Below are 13,343 nucleotides of genomic sequence, written 5' to 3'. Positions count from 1 at the left end.
TCCACAGTGTGTTTGTGTGTACACGGGTGTGTCTGTGCATGTGGGGACCAGAGGCCAATCTTGGATACTGCAGAGCTGTCATGTTTTTTGAGATGGGGGCCCTCACATTGGCCTGGGGCTTGGCCTGTGAGGCCGAGGGTTCGTGTCTCCTCCAATGCCAGGTTTACAAGCATGTACCACCATGATCGGATTTTTTCCTCGGGTTCTACGTCTTCATGCTTACACAGCTAGCATTACTGACAGATCCATCTCCCCAGACCTAGAGAAGTCTCTGTCCTTACAAATCACATGGAGTGACAGGGCTGCCAGGTGCAGGGATCACCCCGAGCCCTCAGGACTATGGAGAGATTAACACCCCAGTTTGTTTTCAAAGGGCAGATGGCAGCTGAGGGGCTCTGGGAGTCTGAGTCTGAACCTGAACACTGTTATCTGAAGCTCCTCCCCAGAGCTGGGTACAATGTTGTCCAGGGTGCAGTGTTGTGGCAGGTCTGGCCAGCTGTCCCTCTGCTGTCCAAGTTCTGGTCCTGGAATCCACTCCTCCCCACCTCTGGACACCAAGCCCCTGAGAAGAGTGCCAAACTCTTTCCCTTCAGGAAGGCCTGGTTGTGGACGGGGTGGATCCAGTCCCCATTCTTGCTGCCTACACCGTGCCGTGCAACTTGGGCAAGCCCTGGGGCCTCACTGAACATCCTGTCTATAAAGGAAGGTGAGAATGGTCTTAGATGTCCTGAGAGAAGGTACCAGTGTGCTGGCCTAGGGCCCAGTGTTTGTGAAGAGCACATACTCAGCTCTGTAGAGCCAAGAGACCTTAAGCCCATCGTGGCCCTTGGTGGAAAATGTCAAGGTTGGTCCTTTGGAGGTCCTGGCAGTGACACAGCTTAATAATGCTTGCTCGGCAAATGCAAGCAGCCAAGTCAGATTCCTGGAACCCACAGAAACGAGCCGACCATGGTGGCACATGCTTGTAATCTTGGGACCAGAGAGGAGACAAGAGCACCCTTAGGGCTCACTAGCTACCTACCAGAATTGGCAAGCCCCAGGCCAATGAGACTGACTAGAGGCCTTCTAGTGTGGCCATGGCTCATCCTCCATCTCTACAGCCAACCATGGCTGTCCCATCTCCCTGCATTGCCTCTCGGAAAAATTTCCTGATGTCACGTTCCTAATACAGTCAGGATAGCCCCCTATTTTGGAGAGCTCAGGAGACCTGATGGGACCCCCCCCCCGGGTCATCCAGGACAGTCCCTTTACCTCAAAGACTATGGGAACAGCCACTGATTCCCAGCAATGGAGCTCTAGCTCTGTAGCTAAAGAGAGGCGTGGTGGGCTGAGGTGACAGTATCGGATGCCAACCTGATCACCCACAGTATTCAGGCACTTTGGCCGTGATGATCTGAATCCTGACTCAGTATCTACTAGTTGTAGCAATTCAGACATGATCCTTAGTTACTTCTGAGCCTCAATGTTTCCATGTATAAAATGGGTGTAGTGACAGTACTCAGACTACACGCTATGAAAAGCATCCGATGGAGCCCAGGCTAGCCAATCCTGTATCACACAGCCTGCTCAGCAGTAGAAAGGTTCCACAAACAAAATTTTTATCTTATTAGTCACTCAGAGGTCCTGAGGAGACAAGCTCGGTTTACACATGTGGGTCAGAGGTTAGCCAAAAGACACACAGCCAGGAAGTGGCCTTTTCGTCCTGATGCTGTCCTGGAGGCTGTAGATAAATGGCAGCTGTGGCCATTTATCCACCTCTGTCTCCCTCCTTACCATAAAAGCCCTCAGAGAGGTCCGGGCTGCAGGGAAGACAGCGGGGAGAGAAGCCTTGACTTGTTCACAATCCAGTGGCCCATGTACTGGCCGCCTTCCACCCAGATGTTCACTCTCAGAACCTGCGGCCTCCACAGGGTGAGCCCACCAAGGGGCACTAGAGACGTGGTCACCCCCAGATTGTACATTCAGTTTGAATCCTCGGTTAATGCTTGTGTTTGAGCCTTAGTCTCCTTACCTGGGTTTGTGGTGAGTTAAAGACGCCTGCTGCAAAGGGAGACAGGCCACCCATCATGAAACACATGCCAGGCAGTGGGCTATGCATCTGGGGACCCCTCCTCCAGGCACATGCCAAACTTGGTGTCCCCACTGACTCTATTTCCTTCTTCATCTGGGTTAGGGTTGGAGTCGAGGACACAGCCAGACACAGCCAGACACAGTCAGACACAGCCCAGTCTTGATGGGAGCTGCTCCCTGCCCTGCCCACGCCACTGGCTCCCCGCGCCTGCTCCCCACCCTGGTCAGTTCACTAATCAGCAGCCTTCCGAGCCTCGTCTTAGATGTAACATTTGTTATTTTATTGGAAAAAGCTGGTATTAACATATTTATAATTTTATTCAACAGTTGGATAATTTGTGAGACACCGAAGAAATAAAAGAATGCACCTATGAGTCACAGAACCCCAAGTGACTGGGCCTGACTATGTTACCAGCACGTAGATACCCACCACCCTCCAAGGGCATCACCCTCAAAGAAGAATCAAAGCAGAAGAAAACAAACTCAAAACCCCAACAATGTCGCAATGATTATGGGGAAATGCCACATACTCAAGACCAGAGAACTTAAGCAGAGTAAAGTGGCAAAGCCTGTGGCTTGCAAGGCTCTGGTCCTGCGATTTCTCACACCACCCCTCCCCCCTCCACACTTTTTCCTCCATCAATACACACATTATTATAAGCAGTCCGCTCTGAACTTGGGTGATTTCTTCGGGTCCCAAAGACTTATTTTTTTTCTTCTGAGATCTTCTTCTGTCTCTCCTTTTTCCTTTCTACTTTGATACCCGACATTTAAAACAGAAGTCTGGAAACTAGGGCCATGTGCAAGACCCCCTCCTTTTGAAGACGGTGTAAGATTTGACTTTGAAGACATTATATGTGAAACCTATAACCTCAGAGCAGCCTCCAGCCTCCAAGGCGAATCTTTCTCTAACACCAAACCGCAAAGGCAGATAGATGGGTGTGCCAGAGCTTCAGGCCAGTGTGTAAGGCCCTCTCACCAGGAATTTGGCTTCAATGGGATTTATATATGACTGGCCACATTCTTCAACTTCTTTACAAGAGGGGAAAGTCGCCGATCTTTTAATTGCTAGCTTGAATCAGGATCAATATGTACATATAATACTGTCCAGAGCGCCTGAATTTTACAGTGATAAACATTCTTCATTCACTTTGACTTAGTTAAAAAAAAAAAAAAGCCAAAAAATGTAATGGACCCAGTTTCTGTGTAAATACATGGCCGGAAGTGAGTGTGCATGCGGTTTGTGCTTTGACACACACAAGGATACCTTGATCCACTGAGACAGAGAGAGAGAGAGAGAGAAAAAAAAAAAAGCTCAGTCGCCTCTGTTTCCTGGGTGGCAGTCCGTGTTGTAAAAACCAAAGGCCCTCTGCTCTCTGCTTCCAGAGTCAAAAAACGCCAAGCCCTGCAGTTCTGGGATTTCAGGAGTGAAGATGGAGCAGGGGTGGGGGTGGGGTGGGGGATCACTATGAATGGCCACTCACTTGTGGCCCTGAGGAGGTCTGAGAAAATGTCCTCTGGGGCTGCCTGGCTGCATGCAACCTCCTTGGGGAGCAGCCGGAAGGGAGAGGAGAAAGCCGCAGGTACAGTATCAGTGATGACGTGCATCTCGAGAGGCAAGCCCGGGTGCTGCTCTTCTCCACCTTCTCTCTTGTGACATCTTGTCACCGGCTCGCCTGCACCGAATGCAGGACATGGAGATGTTTCCCTTCTAAAACCTTCCCTTGGAATGCTGCTTGAAAACTGGTCACCCGGGTGTGGCGGGTTGGAAATGGGACACCAGCTCAGCCCTCCGGGTGTGACTCCCTAGGCACCCCAAGTCTCTGCTCAGAGCCTTGGTTCCCTCCTGTGTACAGAGGGGACAGTTACCAACCCCCCAGCTCCAACAGAGCCTGGTTCTCAGCCGGAGTTATGGAACCGAGTGGACACCTGTCTCATGGGCATGAGGATTCTACAGCCAGGGACAGGACCCGCTGTCGGCCACAGGGGAGATGACTGGCTAGCATGGAAGGGTGACAGCAAAGCCATCACAAAGTGGGCTGCGGGGACCCAGCCACAGCCACCAAGGGCCGAGCACCATGTCCAGCGTGCAGTGGGCTCACAAACGGACGGCAGTGAGGTGAGGGCCACAGTCACACAGGGTCCCCAGTCCTGCTTCTCAGGACTTGCCTCTCCGCCTGGAAAATCCCACCCAAGGGACCCACCCGGCCCTGCCTCACACGATTAACCCTACGACTTTGGTTCTGCTTCTCAGAACCTGCCCAGGCCTGGCACCTAGAATATGGAAAGACAGCCCAAACAACCCAAGTGACAAGCTGCCACAGCCAGCACTCGCTGAGGATTCTCTGTCCGAAATCCAACATGAAGCAGCGGCTCTGAGCCAGGGCACATGGCTTGGCTGGGCCCCTTGAGGACCTGCAGATCCTGACTGCCTTATGGACTTTCTCTGGAGCCCCATCATGGACCAGTTTGACTTTCCCTGATAGGAACTGACCCACCCTGGACATGAACAAAGTCCTGATAATAATGAAAGGCCCAGCCGGAGACCGGAGGGCCGTAAACAAAGGACCGGGCACATCTGCTTTATCCGCCTGTAACTGGGGCTCCTTCCTTTCCTTTGTTTAAACTGGCAATTACCATCCAAGCCGACTCCAGCCTAGGGACTCGTGTCCCCACAAATGGCCACCACGCTCATCCTGTCCTCTTACAGAGGTGGCCGGGAGGGCCACTGAGGCCAGCTAGTGCATGTCAGAATTGACCTTATCCTGGAAGATGTACAGGTTGTTGGTGGCTGCGATGGCAATGATATTCTCGGCTGGGTGCCAGGCCGTGTGCAGGATCTTCTTGGTGAAGTCCAAGCTGTCCACGCTGATGTCGTCACGCCGCCGCTTGCCACCCACACACACGCGCCTTGGCTTGAGCACCGCTCTGGGTTTGCTGCTCTCCCTCGAGGCCTCCAGCGTCACGTCCCGCTTGGTGTTACGGTCGAACATGCGGAAGAAGTTGTTGTAGGCCCCTGTCATGATGACACTGGAGAAGGAGAGGGGTCAGTGTAGGAGGAAAGAGGGGACAAGGGCACTCCGGAGCTATGGGGTGAGGCAAATACCACAGCAGGCAAGGGGACCCTGGAGACAAACTTCTGCCCCGTAGTCTCTGCTCCTCTCGTAACCAGGGGCTTCGTCTAGTGAGGCATGAAGCAGGCTATTACCATGATACCTTTAGGAAGCAGGCCTGGGCCTAAAGGAGAGATCTGGGGTTGGTTCTGGGGAAGGCTGAAAAAGCTATGGGGAGAGAAAGAGGCTGACTGCCACAGAGGAGGGGATATTCACACCGTTTTAGTGGGTGAAGAAGAAGGTAAGCCTACACCAGTCTTGTATGTGCAGAGCATAGAATACCACTGCCAAGAGAGACCCAACACTTGTGTGTATATTTGTATGTGTATAAATGTGTAAATTTATGTGTGTATGTCTGTGTATGGGTATGTTTGTGTATGTGTGTGTATTGTGTGTGCAAGTGTGCATGCATGTGCGTGCGTGTGTATGTGTGTGTGTGTGTGTGTGTATCTGTCCAAGGTATTGGCACAAGGCCACATGAAGCTACTTTCCTGAGGGTTGGCTTGGGCAAATCCAGCTGTTCGTAGATCTAATCAGGACTAGAAACAAAGCTAGATCCTCTTCCATCTGAGGCTGCTGGGGGTGGGATGCAGGTACCACTGAGGGATGCTGGGGGTGAGATGCAGGTACCACTGAGGGATGCTGGGGGTGGGATGCGGGTACCACTGAGGGATGCTGGGGGTGGGATGCGGGTACCACTGAGGGATGCTGGGGGTGGGGTGCAGGTACCACTGAGGGATGCTGGGGATGGGATGCAGGTACCACTGAGGGCTGCTGGGGGTGGGATGCAGGTACACTGAGGGCTGTTATATCACACAGTGACCTGCCCTCTGCTGTCCCATTTATTAAAGGTTGTAAAGGGGTGGAAATTTTTCCACTTAGCCTTGGGCTCCTGGGATGCAGACATTGAGGTCCCTATCCATAGACAGACCAAGTTCAGGGGAATCCAGAGGCAGAAGGAAGGGTAAAGATTGCCCTTCACTGGCCAGAAACATGGACAACCATTGCTTGGACACTCTCCTGAGGTCCCTCCTGCCAGACATATTATCCGCTGGTGATGGGGAAAAAGTACAGAGTCAGTGAGAATTTATCATATCATAAATGGCAAGTTACAGGAGGAAAAGCCCAGGAGCCCAGGGCAAGGCAGAGAGGACCAAGGCAGCTTCCTAGAGAAGATAGCGGAGCAAGCTAGGCGAATGTGCTTCAGCAGGATCCAGGGTCAGAGAGAGTAGATGCAGAAGAAAGGGAGGGGTGGGGTAGATCTATGGGAAGTGTCAGGCAGAATCAGGATGCTAATCCCCAGTGCCCGGGCTCCATCACAGGTCTGGTGATTTTGTGCTAGGTTTAGGCATTGCCTGGTTACATGCGCCCCCTGGTGGCAAAATAAAATTCAGGCAGTGGGTGGCAACCTTGAGCCACCTACCCTAATATCCCTTGGGGTTGGAGTCACCTTTTTACAGCAAATCTTTCTCCTGCAAGTCTACCGAGGCCTGCTCCCACTGTTCACTGGAGGATTCTAAGTGGGTATAGCTGCCTGTGGGAGAACCACAGGGGCCCCGACTGAAGCCTACTTGCCTGCCCTACCTCAGACCAGGGCTCTACCCTGCCTTCTTCTCATTGGCCTTCAGTGAGTACTACGGACCACCACACAGGTCCCTCTTCACAGCATGGTCCTTGCTCAGGACCTCTGCAGAACAGGTGGACCCTTGGGATGAAAGCAGCCCCTACGTGGGGGCAGGCCTGCTCAGAGTGGCTTCCCCTTAGTGGTCTTTTGCCTGCCATCTCCATCCCTACCGTCAGACGCAGCCTTGAGCACAGCCACAATTAATGGTGCCTAAGATGCCATCTGGGCACAGGTGGGCACAAAATAGATGCCATCTGTGAGGAGGCACACCTGGATGCACACCTGGATGAACACCTGGAGGCACACCTGGATGTACACCTGGATGCACACCTGGATGCACACCTGGATGAAAACCTGGAGGCACACCTGGATGTACACCTGGATGCATACCTGGATGCACACCTGAATGGTGGGGAGTTTGGGCTGAGGGTCTCATGCCACCACTTCACAGCCACTGATGGAGGGACAGGAACAGTAGGAAGGGAGGGGATGCTATAGAGGCTCTGGTACCAAAACCTGCTCCTCTGGTCATGTGGAGCCTCTCTCCTTTCTCTGGATGGCAGGATACATGGTCATTCAGTTTCAGGAGACCCTGAGAGGTCACCCACCAGCTTCTACACTGAAAAGTCACAGGTAACTAACTGAGCCTGAGGCCTGTGTGGGAGGACAGAGAAGCAATCTCCCACCTCCTAACAGAAAATCTTCTGAGCTGTGGAGGGAAGGACACACAGAGGGGCAGGCCCTTGGGTCCAGAAGGGGAAATGAAGGATGCTATGGGTCCGTCTACATCCACTGTGCCAGGCCCAGGCTATGGCAATACCAGAGTCTGCCATGCTCTAGGGGTTATGTCTCGGGCTGTGGGGTGGGCGAGGTGGGTCACAACAAGGTCATCAGTTTAAGGGAGCCCCAGAGGACCAGCATGGGGCTGCCACAGTGATGCTAGGAGGAAGGTGTGGGTGGTTTGGGCATGGAGATGCTGGGGTAAAGCCCTCATTTGAGGGCCCAGGGAGTGGGAGACACTTGGCTGCCCCTGACTTAAAATCCCAGAGCATCCTGAGACAGGATGGGGGGTGCCAGAGTGAGTGTCAGCGTCGATCACGGGGGTGAAGAAAGGTTCACTTCCTCGACTTGGACTTGAGTCTAAGAGCTTGGCTGCAAGGGAGGAGACCTCCCACATCTTTCTCATCTCTACCAGGCAAAGTGCAGTTTTATTACAGTGATGGGCTAGGGGAAACTCCCTCTTGTGGTGAAGGGTGAGGGGCAAGGCAGGGTGTCTGAGGCTGCGTGCCCGCAGCCCGCTCACCTGTCACTCCCGTTCCAGGCACACTCAAACTTGTCGAAGATGCAGTCACTCTCATACAGGGAGCAGAGCTTACTCCGCAGGTAGTCGTGGACCTAGTGAGAAGAGGGACAAGCAGAATGATGGACACCCATCACCCTGACACTTCCACGGGACGGACGATAGTCTTGACATAGTCCTGTGCACACAGCCGACCCAGAGCTGCGGGCTGTGGGGATAGCACCAGGGAGCAGCGTTCACAGCTCGGAGACTGGAGAGGCTGTCATCGCTGAGGCAGGAAGGGGTGGGCACTGCTATCCACTGTCTGGGGCCACACCTCCTGTCCCAGACTGTGGCTCAGAGTCCTACCAGGCTGTGTCACCATCATCCTGGTCCCACCTGCCCGGGACTTGAGAGGGTTAAGCCAAGGTTCTAACTCTGCCCGACCCCTGGGTCCAGCACCCTATGGAATGCGGTGCACTGGCCAAAGCCAAAGGGCCCCCTGGCATTGCCAGCCCTGCCAGAAGGCAGGGCCCTCATGTTTTTGTCTCCTTGTATAGGCACAGCAGCCTTTAGCAGCTCCAAGCCTTGCCTGCCCCCTGGTGGCAGAAGAGGATGCTTCGGCTGCAGAGAAAGTATGGACACCAGGCTTGCTGGGCCTGCCCTGAGGATGCCCCATGTCTAGGGACCAGTATCTTCAAGAACCATGGGCTGAGGATGATAATAATGTCTCGGGATCTTCCCACTCCTGTAAGCCTACTCAAAGGCTCCACTTTTTAAAATTATTTACTTTTATTTTATGTGCACTGGTGTTTTGCCTATATGTATATCTATAAAGGCGTCGGACCCGCTGGAACTGGAGTTACAGACAGCAGTGAGCTGCTGGTGGGTGCTGGGAATTGAACCTGGGTCCTCTGGAAGAGCAGCCAGTGCTCTTTATTATTATTATTATTATTATTATTATTATTATTATTATTATTATTAATTTTCTTTATTTACATTTCAAATGCTATCCCGAAAGTTCCCCATACCCTCCCCCCACCCCTGCTCCCCTACCCATCCACTCCCACTACTTAGCCCTGGCCTTCCCCTGTGCTGGGTCATATAAAGTTTGCAAGACCAAGGGGCCTCTCTTCCCAATGATGGCTGATTAGGCCATCTTCTGCTACATATGCAGCTAGAGACACGAGCTCAGGGGGTACTGGTTAGTTCATATTGTTGTTGCACCTACAGGGTTGCAGCCCCCTTCAGGTCCTTGGGTACTTTCTCTAGCTCCTCCATTGGGGGCCCTGTGTTCCATCCAATAGCTGACTGTGAGCATCCACTTCTGTGTTTGCTAGGCACTGGCATAGCCTCACAAGAGCTCACTATATCAGGGTCCCTTCAGCAAAATCTTGCTGGTATATGCAATAGTGTGTGGGTTTGGTGGCTGATTATGGGATGGATCCCCAGATGGGGTAGTCTCTGAATAGTCCATCCTTTCATCTTAGCTCTAAATTTTGCCTCTGTATCTATATCCTTTCATGGGTATTTTGTTCCTTATTCTAAGGAGGAATGAAGTATCCACATGATGGTCATCCTTCTTGGTTTTCTTGTGTTTTGCAAAAAGTTTCTTGGGTATTTTAAGTTTCTGGGCTAATGTCCGCTTATCAGTGAGTGCATATCTAGTGACTTCTTTTGTGATTGGGTTACCTCACTAAGGATGATATCCTCCAGATACATCCATTTGCCCAAGAATTTCATAAATTCATTGTTTTTAATAGCTGAGTAGTACTCCATTGTGTAAATGTACCACAGTTTCTGTATCCATTCCTCTATTGTGGGACATCTGGGTTCTTTCCAGCTTCTGGCTATTATAAATAAGGCTGCTATGAACATAGTGGGGCATGTGTCCTTATTACCAGTTGGAAGATCTTCTGGGTATATGCCCAGAAGAGGTATTACTGGGTCCTCCGGTAGTACTATGTCCAATTTTCTGAGGAACCGCCAGACTGATTTCCAGAGTGGATGTACAAGTTTGCAATCCCCCCAGCAATGGAGGAGTGTTCCTCTTTCTCCACAACCTCACCAGCATCTGCTGTCACCTGAATTTTTAATCTTAGCTATTCTGACTGGAGTGAGATGCAGCCAGTGCTCTTAACCATGGATCCTTCTCTCCGGCCCCTCAAGACTCCTTTTGATGGCGTGAAATAGCTCTCACTTGCCAAGCACTGAAAGAGGGCTAAGTACAGTCTCACTACACACAATTTCTGGGACACAAAAGTCAACCCCCAAAGACACGAGCAGTTGTAGTCGTTATTATTGCTATTCTAGAAATCTTTAGAATATTTTCGGTCAGCTTACGGAAATTTTACAGAAAGACCCAACTCTTGGTACCCCAAATAGTTATGCTGCCATTCCACCGGGTCCCCCACAGGCTTTGAGAGGCCCAGAGGCTCCACACTCACCCCTCCCTAAAATAACGACCACAGTGTTGTGACGAGCCCAGGGCGCTGGAGAAGCAGAGGCCCAGTCACCTCACGGCTTAGAGGTTATTTCCTGCCTCAATCTCGAGCTGCGGGCTGCGGACACTTTCAGAGGGACACGAGAGGGACTGTCTCTGCTCAGAATGTGCAGGGTAGGACCTGGAGAAGTAGCAAGCCACAGGCCCTGCCCACTGCTAATGAAAGGGTGGTCAGGCGAGCAGGAGATGTGCTGGGAGCACGGGTCTAGTAGGAGCTCCTTCCTGAAGCTTTGACTCCGGGACACAACACCTCAGGTTTGGGCTGGGCAGGGCAGGGCAGCAAGCAGTGGTGAGCTTTGGGACTGCCACCACTGAGCTGAGACTCTTCTGTCATTCTCCAGATCCCCGGTGCCCCCGTCTGCAGAGCCGGTAGTTGGCGCCTTCTTTGCTGGAGCAGGACAGAAGAGGTGATAAGCTCATGTGTGTGTGGACGCACAGACACAGCCCTGTGGGTGGGGCTGGGGTTTCTGGTGGCAGGGCTGAACCTGTATCTGCCAATCCAAATTCTAGGCCACCTTTAGGGTTCAGCACAAATGCAGCTGCCTCCGCAAAGCCCTGCCCTGCCCCCTTGCCAAACACCTGCAAGCTGTGCTGCACACGTGATATTTTAATAGCAAACCAGCTTGATCTTTGTGTTCCACCAAGAACTCTAGTAGGAGGATGAATGAAGTTTCCCCAGAAGTGCTCAGGGGCCCGCCCTGAACACTGGCTCCAAAAAAAAAAACCACCCCGAAGATCTAGCAACATCTTCCACGCGACCTCTGAATACAATTCACACAGAGAGTTTTATGGTGTGTGTGGGGTCATGCTTACCTACTTACTGGTAAGGCTGTGGGTGCTGGGGGTTACATCTGCACCCCAACTTCAGGCCTGACTACATACCTTTATTCCTTCCTCCCCTCCTTCCCCAGAAGCTGGGGTTCTAGATGCAGATGACAGCCCCAGGCAGAGGCCCCTCAGCCACCCCAAAGGCTCTCTGCAGTTTCATCTACACTGCACCACAGAAAGCCCCTGTGGCTAGGCAGCCCTGTGGGTTGTCAGTACCAGGAAGGGGGTGGGAGAGAGGGTCCTGGGAGACCTCACACCACACGGAGGGCTCTGAGGCCGCCAGACTTCTACACACACCTGGTAGGTCTCTATGGGCCTCGCCTCCATGTTCAGGTCCCAGACCTTGACCGTGAGGTAATCCCTCGTGAGCATGTAGCGCCCACTGTGGCTGAACTTCACGTCGGACACTGAGGAGATGATCTCTGAAAAGAAGGAGCGGTTGCTGGGGTCCTCGGGCTCTTCAAAGACTGTGGAGAGAGAAGTGGCAGCTGTCATTGGCTGTCCTGCCCAGTCAGGACCAGAGCCGGCTGTATTCGTCTGTACCACCATTCATTCATTCATTCATTCATTCGTTCATTCATCAAATCTTTCCCTAAACACCTACCAAACCCCTGGGCTCTAAGGACCCTCTAAAGAGGAAAAGCCAGCTCCTGGAAGGGCTCCCTTGTGGGAACTGTGTTAATTGTTTATTTACTGAAGTGCTATGAATGACTTCACTTAATCCCCTAATAAAACCTTCGGGGTGGTAGCCTACTTACCCCCCACTTAATACCCAAGAATACTCAGACCGAGAGTGAATCCACAAGCAGATCTCAGAGCTACGCTTGCTGCACACTCTCTGCTGCCCCCTACTGGCAGTTCAGAACACAAGCCTGAAAGCATCTTCTGGGCCAGACCCTGATGTGGTTCTGGTACTAACTGGTCCTGATCAGCCAGGAGCTGCTTTTGTGAATGTGCATTAGACACCTGTGGCTAATCACCTCCATCACAGCCAGTCCTGGCCACACCCTGACTAGACCTCCAACCTCCACAACTGCTCAAAGCACACATGTTGTTTTAAGTCCGAGAGAAGAGGCTCTCTTGGGGCTCCAGGGCAATACCCTGAGGAGACTGAGGAAGAGCAGAATGCTGGGAAAGGAGTGCCCATGGTTCCCCACCTTGGGAGACTCTGAGGCGTGAATGGTTTGCTAGCCTTGAACAGCTCAGCCACTGTTAGCACGTCTTGCAGACACTGCTATCAAAAGCAGAAATCACTGTCTATTTTGAGGACTCGTGAATGGCTGTTTCTATGGTTACCCTGCCACAATGCCTAGCAGACAACAACCTGGGTTTCTAGTGTTTGTGGAAGAGCTGAAGCCACAGATGGGAATAGAGGAGAGCCCGAACACCCGAGTCCTGTCCGGTTCAGACAGGTCTGGGGAACTACTGTACTCCTTTGACTCTCAGCCTCCTCCACTGCCCAGTGTAGGCATGAGCGCACACAGGGCTCCACTGTGCTTCTTATTCGGTGAGAAGGAAGTTGCAGTGTCATCCTATTAGGAAAGGATGTGTGCCACCTAGGCCAGCAGGGAGTGAGCACAGGTGTTCAGGGGAATGCCCCATGGTGGAAGAGGGATGCCCCAACCACGTCTGCCTTAATCCATAAAGAGAGAGAAAATATTAAATTCAAAGACAGCATGGTCACCTGCTGGTCATGAGCAGATCTCCAGATCACCCTGTGGTCCTGAGAAGGCTCATCTCCCCAGATCACCTTGTGGCCCCAGTGTGACTGCAAGGATCATTGTGTCATAGTGAGGAACCGACATCAGGGCAAGTCTTAATGTGGCTCTGAGGATGGAGGGAGTGGCTGAGTGTCAAGCAGGTGGCAGAATGACCCCTGAGAGTTACAGAGGAACCACATGGCCGTCGCTAGTTCTGGCCAGTGAG

General features: G+C 52.3%; 1 protein-coding gene across 2 annotated transcripts in view; it reads right to left on the bottom strand.

The window, feature by feature from the left end:
- Positions 1 to 2,329: 2,329 nt before the first annotated feature.
- The window catches only part of Ppp2r2c (protein phosphatase 2 regulatory subunit Bgamma), an 83,367-nt gene continuing 72,353 nt past the window's right edge, over positions 2,330 to 13,343 (bottom strand). For both annotated transcript variants that reach the window (XM_029545186.1, XM_021210363.2), the window contains exons 7-9: positions 11,715 to 11,884; positions 8,111 to 8,202; positions 2,330 to 5,100 (exon numbers count right to left, since the gene is read on the bottom strand). In XM_029545186.1, coding sequence (XP_029401046.1) covers positions 4,809 to 5,100; positions 8,111 to 8,202; positions 11,715 to 11,884 — 554 coding nt within the window. In that variant the 3' untranslated portion in view covers positions 2,330 to 4,808. The remainder of the gene's footprint in view (positions 5,101 to 8,110; positions 8,203 to 11,714; positions 11,885 to 13,343) is intronic.

Source organism: Mus pahari, chromosome 13, assembly GCF_900095145.1.
Source record: "Mus pahari chromosome 13, PAHARI_EIJ_v1.1, whole genome shotgun sequence".
Classification (NCBI taxonomy): Eukaryota; Metazoa; Chordata; class Mammalia; order Rodentia; family Muridae; genus Mus; species Mus pahari.
This window is presented reverse-complemented; position numbering and strand designations above follow the sequence as displayed.